The sequence below is a fragment of the Gasterosteus aculeatus genome, chromosome 17, assembly GCF_964276395.1.
Source record: "Gasterosteus aculeatus chromosome 17, fGasAcu3.hap1.1, whole genome shotgun sequence".
NCBI classification, from domain to species: domain Eukaryota; kingdom Metazoa; phylum Chordata; class Actinopteri; order Perciformes; family Gasterosteidae; genus Gasterosteus; species Gasterosteus aculeatus.
The window spans coordinates 6312373-6323185 of record NC_135705.1 but is presented as its reverse complement, the minus strand read 5'-3'; the positions used below and the strand labels follow the sequence as shown (position 1 = coordinate 6323185).

The window sequence follows — 10813 nt, the reverse complement described above, 5'->3', positions numbered from 1 at the left end:
TGAGCGGGAGAGGAAAGGAAACTAGACGGGATGGAGGATAACTGGCACCACTAATGAGGTGCCTTGTGATGGCATAAATCCTCTTTAGAGCAAGCAGCATCTGAGTGGTTGTCCCCCAATACATTATTGCTAGTCATAACCACACATAGAAGCATGTCCTGCCCCACTTAATGTTTCTCTTTTATTTTTCTAGTCTATGCTTTAATAATTCTCTGGACCACCCTAAATCTTGGGAAAATGGTTAAGTCACTGATTAGACTAATTTATTGCCTTTTCCTTTGAGGGTAATACAAAAAGGAGACAGAGAAGGCGCAGTGTTGCCTTTGCAGGCCACAGAAATGTTAGTTGTTTTTTATCGCTGCTTTACATCACTGTCAGCTGGTGAACATTGTTGCTGAAGAAACCTCCCATGCCGCTCTGACGATTCAGGGTTCAGGAACAAATAATGGAATTTTGAAATCATGCAAAACAAAAGTTGCATTGCATTTAGTTTCGGCAACCGCATATGTGAGGATTTAAATGGTAACACTGGAAGACAACCAATGTGTTGCTACTTCTTTGTCTTTTCATCTCTATTAATTGATATGCAGTGTGTGTCTCTGATGCTGAAGGTTTGAACTCGGGGCGATTCTTTGCCGCCACCTTGTGGCTGAATAAAGCTGTTTCTAACTAAAGTATTCGTTCAAAACATGCATGCCACAAAGTAATGGTTATTACGGCCAGACGTCACACGGAGTAAAGTTATTTTATTTTATTTAAATGAAAAAAAATATTGCTAAATAAACTAGATCTAAAAATAAGATTTTGCGGATTCAACACCCATTCAAGACCCGTAACAACGCTCAAAATCCTTCTTAAAGAACTTTTCACACTGTAACTATAATATGACATTTTGATGTAATTTCATGGCATACAATAATATAACATTTTTGTTACAATTGAACTACATTTTATGGCATACTTTGCTATGATGGTTAAATGCCATGTATCATACTATATAACATATTTATAGTAGTAAGTGCATAGTTACTCTTTCATGGCATATGTGTTTTATATATTTATATATGTGTACACTAATGTCAATAAAATGCTTTATGCATTTTAAATCTGTATATTTATGGCACCTTTTATGCCATACTATTACTATTGCATTAATCATAACGCCGTTGTGTTTATACAGTGCTGTTGCTGTGGCGACCCCTTGCGGCCTGACGTCGCATGTTCAGCCTCTGCGCAACACTTCATTGGTCGAAAAAGTCACCGTCGTTGCTTTACCACCGGTCTGACCTCTTTTGTGTGCCTACTCTGCATGCAAGCTCCTCCTCCCTCCTCCTCCTCCTCCACCACACGCACCGCGCGCACACACACACACACACACACACACACACACACACACACACACACACACACACACACACACACACACACACACACACTAACCCACCCCCTGTGATGCCAAACCCTCCATTGCTCGGCGGCATGTCTGTCTGGGCGATGTGATCTAAAACCGATCCCGTGCCGACGATGCGTTGACGGAGATGCGAAAGGTGAACAAATAAGGTAATCGAACACGCGGCGTTGCGCGTTTGCACCCGGTGACGTGATGAATATCGATCCTCCGCCTTGCACTTAGCCGATGGCGCTAAACTCCCAACTCTTTTATCGTTGCACAATAAACGGGTGTCGACATGTCTTCCGTCGCGAACACTAATCCTTTTTCGTTTTTTCCTTCCCTTCTCTTTGGAAGACGGTTTGTCCTCCGCGGCGGGATGAAGAATGAGCGACGATAAACGCGCGGAGAGGAATCCGAGTCAACATAATCCCTGCGAGCAGCGGGGGGAGGCGGGACGGGGACGATGAGGACCGCTATGGCTTCGATGAAAACAATATTCCCGTGTCTGCTCTGGGGTGAGTGAGCGCGCGCTCTACCTGTGCGACTCTCCACCTGTGTGTCACACGCACGCGGATTGTTCGTTCACGCGGACCAAAACACCCGAGTTTGTGTCGCACGGTCTGACCAGCAGCAGACGGACACGCGCCAGGCGTTTTGAAGGATGTGGAGTGTCGTTGGTTCGGGGGAAACAGGTGTTTTAATGTACACACCAAGAGGCCTCCCCCATGCTATTCCCAAAATACTACATTATTATTATTATTGTGGGCAAAAGAAAGGTGCTTTTGAAGGTTTTGTTGGTTTGACTAGTTATTGTTTGCTTTCATCACCTGTTTAATCTCCTTGTTGTTTTACTGTTACTTCCACCTTTGCACACAGCGGACACAATCAAACGTGTAAAGTACTTAAAAGTTTATATGAGAGTAAGAAGAACCTGGAACGTATTCAATTGGATCACCCCAGCAGTGATCCTATCATTTCATCTAATAACCAAGTAGACGGATTGACAGATCTGATTCTGATTCTGACAGGGTTCCATTTTTTTTCAGTCCTGGGGTCCAACATGCATCAGTTTGTGAGTTCTTAGTATGACAAATTGGGGCTTCGCTCCTCCCATGGTGCACACTAATCACTCCAGACAGCATTGAGCATTGTCCCGAGCTGTGGTGTCCCCCGGCCATATCGGGCCAAGCCCAATGTTAATTAGGACTTGATCCGCCTAAGCCTCCCTCTCGTCTCCCATGTAATTATGTAGGGCCGCGTTGTTGTCGGCTTACGGATCGCCTGTGAGAAAGCTCCAGTTGTTTTAGGCCTGACGTACACTCAGACACACACACACATAGAAAAACACACACAGCCACACACACACACACACACAGACAAGCGGGGAGTGCCAAAACACATCCATCTAGTATTTCTAGTTGCTCAGATGATTTTATCAACTGTAGGCGTTAAAGTGCATGTGTTCGTTGGTCCTGATCTTTTGTTCACATCTTATTTGCATTTTTAATTTTCTAAGCGCTGCCTTGATTGATACCAAGTACCAGAGATTAAGCATCTAAATGTGATTGCACATTTTTAATATACAAATGCCCCAAATTCAATTTGTGTTCAATTTATTTTTTCCTTTCATTTTCATTCATTTTTTTAAATTCAAATTAGCATTTTTATTATTATTATTGTGAGGGCGTGAGAAGTTCCAATGCCTGAGTTTCCGTGTTTGAATACCTCGGGCCCGTTGTATTTGGTCCCCTTCTGTGTGCTTTGCAGTTCTTACATTAGCTCATTCTAAAGGAAAACGCACTCAATGACCATCAGTTCTCGCTCATTTGAGCCGTGAAAAGTAGCATTAGAACCTTTTGAATGCCACTTTCCTGGATTGAGGCAACTAGTTTCAGGTAATCTTACTGAAGCTTGCTCACTGTAGAGAGAACTAACTATTGTCCTGTTCCTTGTTCCTTGTTCCTTTTTTAAATAAAACAACACCCACAGCATAAGCTACGGCTGAACATTTTCGACTGTACTATTGCTATTATTTCGAGCGATGTTGCCATCGCCAGATTATGATTAGCAATATTAGGTGGAACATTCGCTAAATCAATTCTCATTTTCATTCACAAACTTGTTAAAATCATTATATAGTGGTTTCTGCCCAAAAGCAATGTTCTCTTAAGACAGCAGAACATGAGGTTTATTTAATTTAAAATGGACTTTTGAATAATGCATCTCCTGGGATTTGAAAATTTGACCAATTTTGCCTTTTTTGATGAAATATTTGGGTCACTTGTTCAGCCTAAATATGAGCTTACAGAGACCCACATATACAATAGTATTTATTCATGAAACGCATCCTCGTTCTTCCTCCCGTGCCTTTTAACGTATTGATTCCATGTTAGCGAGTCATCAGCTCAGCATATCGACTTGTGACGCCGCGTGGCCAAAAGCCGTGACCCGCAGGGGTTGACCCTGTCAACAGTCTTGAACCTTCCCTGTCGCCATCTCCCTTCCCCAGGGCTCCAGTGCGTTCTGTGTCGCGACGTGTTCCTTCCCCCTGGCACGCTGTACCGCGTGGCGGGGTTCCCCCTCTCCCTGCCCTGCGCCGTCTCCGGATACGACGGCCCGCGCACGCAGGACTTTGAGTGGTTCCTCATCAGAGACGACGCCGAAGGGAGGCAGATGGGAGTGGTGTCCACCAGGGACGAGGGCTTCCCTTACGCCCCTTTCCAGGCCCGGGTGAAGAGCGGGGAGGTGAGGGTCGAGAGGGACTCGGGCGACAAAGTCCGGCTGGTGATCCAGAGGCTGCGAGCGGATGATCAGGGGAAGTATGAATGCTACACGCCCAGCACGGACACCACCTACCAGGGGAACTACAGCACCACCGTGCCTGTCAAAGGTGAGGAACAAGGTAGTGGTGATAAGAAGAATGAGAAGCATCCCACAGGTTCTGGAGACGGGCTGGTCTCACAACACGAACATGAAACGGATCGCGGAAGTAATCAGGGATCAAAAATACAGATGAGATCAGAGGAACGAAGAGACTTTTATTACTTGTGACCAGCAGAAGAATATGAAAACCCAGGCAATAAACATTAAAATACACAAACTAAATGAGTAAAAAAGGGGTGAATAATAATACCCGAATGATTGCAATGCAACTTATTTCAAGCTCAATCTCTTTCAGCCAGATGAAAATGTGTTCAGAAGCTGACGTTGTCTGGTCAGACTTATAACCTTTGTATTGTAGCACCAACTTCTGCTGGAAGTTCTTTAATCAAACTGTGTGTTTACCTTGCTGCTCGATGACGTTCCTCACGTCCAACTCTCATCCACACTTCCTATTTGGAGTTTTTTACATCTGCTTACTGATCCTCTTGCAATTCTTTGTTTACGGCCTGCAAGGTGTGTGTGTGTGTGTGTTTTGAGGCTGAAGAGTTTTAACCTCGTTATAGTCGCCTAAGCTTCGGCAAAGCTCGAGGCCAAAGGTCGGTAAACGTCCCGCAGTCGCCTTCAGCCACGCCGATACACGACTTGCTTCATAGAAATGAAATTTGCCTCCCGTCGATTTAATGTAATCGCCTGTGTCTCTTTACACACCCGCAGTGATCCCTGACACGCTGCAGATCAGCTTCTCCCGCTCGCTCAGCGGGCAGCCCGTGCCCGAGGGCGCCGAGTTAACGCTGACCTGCTCAGCCGGCATCCAATCGGAGCAGCTCACCCATCTGTCCGTCACGTTCGGGAAGCGCGGCGAGGCCGGGGAGGCTTCGGAGAGCGGCGGCGTCGGCGTCCGAGAGGTCATCTCCATCGACAAGCTGCTGGGCGTCGTCCCCGGGCCCGCGTACAGGAAGCGCTACGAGGATGGAGAGATCACGCTGGAGAAGAGGAACGGGGAGGCCGGCGTGGACGTGTACGTGATGAAGATGAGAGCGGTGCGGCCGCCGGACACCGGCGCGTATTTCTGCGAGGCCTCCCAGTGGATTCGAGACCCCGATCGATCGTGGCAGAAGATCGCACAGAGGACGCTGGATATTGGCAACTTGACCGTTCAGCGACTAGGTCAGTGCAACATTGTGTTACTTACAGCTTAAGTTAATGTCTAGCTTGCTGGCTGGCCAACTGGGCACTTTAGATGGGGGGCGGCGGGGCTGATTAAACATGTAACAGGATACGCATACGCAGTCAGCCTGTTTGCTGAATTAGTATTTGCCTTTCTAGCAGCTTTGATGGCTCGGATATTATACTATTGTTCCACTATATTTTATTATTCTTTATAGATATCCCTGTTATTTGTCTCGATCAATCAATTTGTCTTTTGATCTATACAACGGTGAAACTCTGAGATGACTTCATCAAATGTCCTTTTTTGTTAACTCGCTGTGCGTCAGCTGTCAAACGGTCTGACTGCTGAACTTGATGCTCTTGCTCTTGATGATTATCCAGCCGGATCCGAAGGGTCGATAGCTGGCTGACGGAGCATTAGAATAACGGCCCGCCGCCTCGCAGCTCGGATCAATTTAAATTCTAAAGAGCTTGTGTAGGTCTGAAGGATTAAGCAATCTTTCCTCCCACCTTGGCCCCTTGTAGCCCACAGAGAGCATAGCCATCCCTCTGTCAGACCGCTAACAGCTTTGTCCTTTTCAAAACCGCTTTAACAACTCTGACAGGGTTTATGGTCTTGATATGTTCGCTTCATAAAACGCATTTTAACGTTCAATATTTAATATCCTCCCCCCACATTTCACACATGTCGTGTTGCTGACCGAGTGCCGCGAACAACTGCATAGTACTTGCTAATTACTTATTGGTGCTAAAAGTTATTTAGGTCAATTATTTTTCTCTTCAGCAATACAATTGGAGCTGAAGTTGAGACATTGGATCCGATCAACGCCTGCATTGTTTTTCTGACATGCAGTATCTAGCTCTGTCCGTCCGGCCCCTCTTGTCTGACTAAACAATAGTCTGATGCGTCTCCTTTTGTTTAGATAAATAATGCGTCTATTATGGAGCAGGTCTGTGTGGGGGTTAAATGAGGCTTTGCAGAAGTTTCATTTATACCAGGTTATCAGCAACAATTTCAGTTCCTTAAACTTCTCATTAGTGCTCTATCTTCCACTGTGAAGCTTTAAATGTACCTCAGAATACAACACAGTACTTCCGCCCACATGCTGAAGTTTAATCTTTAAGGAAACAGAAAAGGACAAAGGGGTTATCCATTTTATGGCCATCGAATATATAAAGTCCAACAGAAACAACTCTAGCTCTTCCCCCCAAAAATGAAAACCAAAGTATATATTGCTTCCTGTGGATGTTTCTGAGTGCTTGTCGGAGGCCCTACACCATTATCACTAATCTGTCTCCCTCTTCCCTTTGCTAGCGGAGTCCCTGAGCATAACGTCCTCGCCCAAGGGGGAGGTGACGCTGCAGGTCGGGTCCCCTCTCATCCTGACCTGCGAGGTGTTGGGCCTGCCGTCCGAAGTAAGCTCGGGCCTCCTGGTCCAGTGGACGAAGAAGGGGTCAGAAAGCGGCGGCGTGGCTGGTAGCGGTGGAGTCGAGGTACTGACCCATTTGAACTCTAGTTGTCTACAAGGTGCCACGCAAAATATGTGTGTGAATGCACAGGTCCCATCACATTCTGAGACATTGTTTTTTATGTTATGTTACGTTAAGGTGGAGGTGGCCCGGATGAGCCCGGACGGCGTTGTGAGCTGGGGGGACGACCTCAGCCGGGCGAGCGGGGGCTCCATGGAGAAAGTGGCCGAGGGGAGGTACTCGCTGAAGCTGTTCTCGGCCCGGCCCTTGGACTCGGGGGTGTATCGGTGTGTGGTGAGTGTGTATGCCGGGGAAAGGAACCCTGGAGTTTCTACCCCTGCAACGCTCACCCAGAGGTCCGAGGGAGTCACTGTCAACCTCAAGAGCAAAGGTGAGAGCAGCTTCTCACACAACAATATAGATGCATAACAGTAAAATGACAACTGGAACATGTGACTTGTTTCTCTCCATATTCATCAGAAACTCTAAAACTACCCTTTGGGTTCACAGATGTGCTCGTTGCCGCTGTGGCTCATCTACCTCGAGGCCCCCTTTTAAAAAGAGGCAGTACCATCACCCTCATCTGTAACGCCACGGTGACGACCACAGGTCCCGCCCAGGCACAGGTGCAGTGGCTGCGCTGGCCGATCCCCGAACGAGGCGGCAAGAAGATACCGAGCCCAGCATTCGATGTCACTCTACCGGACCCGTCCGTGCAGAAAAGGCCCATACTGGTAGCTGCCCTCATGTACGACGGCGTCGCAAAGATCTACACCAACGGCAGCGAGGTCAGCGTAGAGCGCCTGTCGGCCGGCAGCTACAGGCTGAGGGTCCACGCGGCGACAATGGAGGATCAGGGCGTCTACGTGTGTCACGCCCAGGCGTTCGGCCAGGACCCTCATGGCGGCTGGTACAACACGGGGGCCAAAGCCGAGTCCAATGCGGTGACTGTTTACCTGTATGCCAGAGGTAAGAGTCTCCCGGGGGGGCGGGGGGGTATTTCTATGCAATAATCAAAGCGATCGTGGATGCTGCATGCAACGGATTACAAGCAGATACAGATTAACTATTTCTGAAGGGATTTAATTTACATCACTGCATGCTTCTCCCTTTTACCTTTCAGCTGCCGACCTCGTCCTGATCCCGTTGGTTATCGGAGTCTCCTCTTCCTTGTTTGTGGGCATCGTCATCATCGCTACGGTGACCTGCTGCTTCATGAAGCGACTAGCCAGGCAGAGGGCTATAAAATAGATGTTCGCAGTCTCCGTCTGTCGGAAATCTGAATGTTCGCAAAGACGCACAAAAGGAGGTAATACACAGAACACAGTGGTTCAAATAGCAGGGGAAAATGAAGTGAAAGATGACTCGCCCTGTTTATTTTCTTTTTGCTGTATTTTGACAAACCTGTTTAATGTCCAATGCCAAAATAATCGTAATAATAGTTTTTTTATTTTCTTGTATTTTTATATTCAAATGGTCTCTGACCAAATTTTAGTGTTTGCTCCACCTCACAGCCACAGGCGTAATATTCTAGATTTTTGAGGCCACTATCAAATTGTAGAAATACTTTTTCTATGTTAGCTTAACCCATTGCTTTGTTCAAATGAAGAAGTGAAAAATACACACGCTTTTAAAAGACCAGGTCAAAGGCGCCTAAGGTACTGCAGGTTTATTTTGAGGAACCTCGTGGATCCGAGCAAACAGAAGTCACACCTGTGATTGTTACAATATAAAAAAGGCTTCTCCGCCTGTAATAGCTCTATTTTCACATAAAGAATATGCTGTGTTTTCACAAAGGGTCGGTTGTTTTCCAGTGGTTCTCTCCCTCTCCCTGCATGTATTTTTCTAAATGTCTGTGCATGATTAAGCCTCTAGCACTGCCACTGACAGTCACATGAATGCTGATGGGAGCAGTTCAGTGTCCAGAAGCTTAATCTGAGCAGGAACCTTCCACCGCCTGCAGCCCAGCAGCACTCTGCACGTAAACAAAGTCTCTGTCTGTTACTTAATAAGGAAGGCGCTGGCCGGCGGCAGGATGATGCCACGGCCAATTGAATATCACTTCTAAACACAAGAATTCTTTGCTTGCGATACTGCGCGCTGAAGTGAGTTTTCCATACGGAGATTTGACGAGGCGAAATGGTAGAGTTACCCGTTATGCACTGAGCTAAAATATGTAAATATTTTGTGGGGTTTAGCTGTTTTATTTTTTCTTAATGTGAGTAAGACCACGCTTTCTTTTACAAAGCACCAGTGTTAAGCATTCTGCAGCAGTCTGCTCGTATGAAGCACTCTGAGACATGGGACTGAGTTCATTTGTTCTTGTAACTCAGACAGAAAAAAATCATATTTGTCCTATTTGTGATGCTGAAAAACAGAAAAAAACATTGTTTCACACCGATTAGGTAACTTGTCCCCAATGTTTAAATCTCCTCAGCAGCACAGTCATGTGACATAGTTTAGTGGAGTGACACTCACATCATCGCCATGTACCCAAGTCATTGTGACTGCTGCTGATGGATTCACTGTGTCTGCACACTGTGAAATGCATCCTTTTCTTCCTGTGCAAATTAAAACATGAAAAGTCAAATTTGTTGATAACCAGCTCGTGGGCAGTTCCTTTCTCCTGCTTTCAATCTGTTTGCATTGACTTACACTCTGCTGTCTCAGTCAGTCTTTACTGTCTGTCTCCTGGTGGGTTTTTCAATGTGAGAGTCCCTTTAAATCTGCTTGTCCTCCCTATCTTGTGCGCTATAAACCCCCCCTGTTTTATAAATCTCGTTCACAACCAATAGGGAATAAAACCACAGATCTGCTTGCTTCCCGAGCCACTTTGTTCCAGATCAACTACTCAAAGCTGATTTGTTCCCCCACATATTCGACACACATGATTATATAGTTACATGCACAAATGCACATGCACCAACAGTGCAGCAGCAGCGCTGGCTGGTATGTCAGATGCAAATAAGTGAGTATCTGCGTGCTCATCTCTAATCCCTGTTCATGGCGGCAGTTTGTGTCCTGCTGCCCTTCCCTCTCTCTCTCTCTCTCTCTCTCTCTCTCTCTCTCGCTCTCTGTGTGTCTCTGACGCAGCGCCAGTTTGGCTCGTGTTTTGATTCATTTCTAATCTCTGTTCACTGAGAAATACAGCTGACTGTAAGAAGTGCAGCACACGGCGTGCAAAGCAGCTGTAACGAGTTGTGCTTTTGTTTGAGGATACATGTTAAACCCTTTTTATGAAGGTGTTATGTTTTGACTGTTTACTCATGCTTTAAAACCACTGTTCCTGAATGCATGGATTGAAATATACAAAAAGGCTGGTTATTGCTGAGTTTCTGATGGTGCTTTGGCAGACCTGCCAGTTGAAAAAAACAATAAACCACTCTGGGTTTACAAGATCTCTTTGGTTTTATGTATTCCTTTGTTTTCTATTGCAGAATATGCATGTAAGGAGATAATACGTTCCGTCTGCAAAATAAGTGTTTGGGTGCCGGATGAGCGTTCTTTCCATCTATTCAGTAGGAAAAGTACAAAATATATCTTGTGGTTGCTGCAGTTTCCATGTTTGGACCAGCCAAAAGTTCGAATTTCAGCTCAAGTTAACTCTCAGCACTTTGCGTTCCAGTTTTAGAAGTAATTGGGCAGAAACTGTTTCTTATATTCTGACAGAAAAACATGTGCTCATGCAACCCGAATAATAGTCCAATCATCAAATTTAATTACCTAGTATTTCTGTTCCTGCTCTTGCTAGATGAAATAAGACACAACGAAAACAAAACATCTCATCCAAACCACCGGATTAAACTGCTCTTTCGTTCAGACGAAGACTTGTAGAAGAAAGAAGCAACGGCACAATGTCTCATAACAGCTTGTATCTATTGTAATTGTAAAATAGTT

General features: G+C 45.8%; 1 protein-coding gene across 1 annotated transcript; it reads left to right on the top strand.

Moving 5' to 3' along the window:
* The first annotated feature begins 1243 nt into the window (after positions 1 to 1243).
* On the top strand, positions 1244 to 10314 carry igsf8 (immunoglobulin superfamily, member 8). Its single transcript, XM_040202844.2, has 8 exons — positions 1244 to 1560; positions 1748 to 1908; positions 3903 to 4283; positions 4991 to 5443; positions 6762 to 6940; positions 7055 to 7307; positions 7427 to 7885; positions 8040 to 10314. The coding sequence occupies exons 2-8, from the start codon at positions 1857 to 1859 to the stop codon at positions 8165 to 8167; spliced, it is 1905 nt and encodes a 634-aa protein (XP_040058778.2). The 5' UTR covers positions 1244 to 1560; positions 1748 to 1856; the 3' UTR covers positions 8168 to 10314.
* The last annotated feature ends 499 nt before the right edge of the window (positions 10315 to 10813 follow it).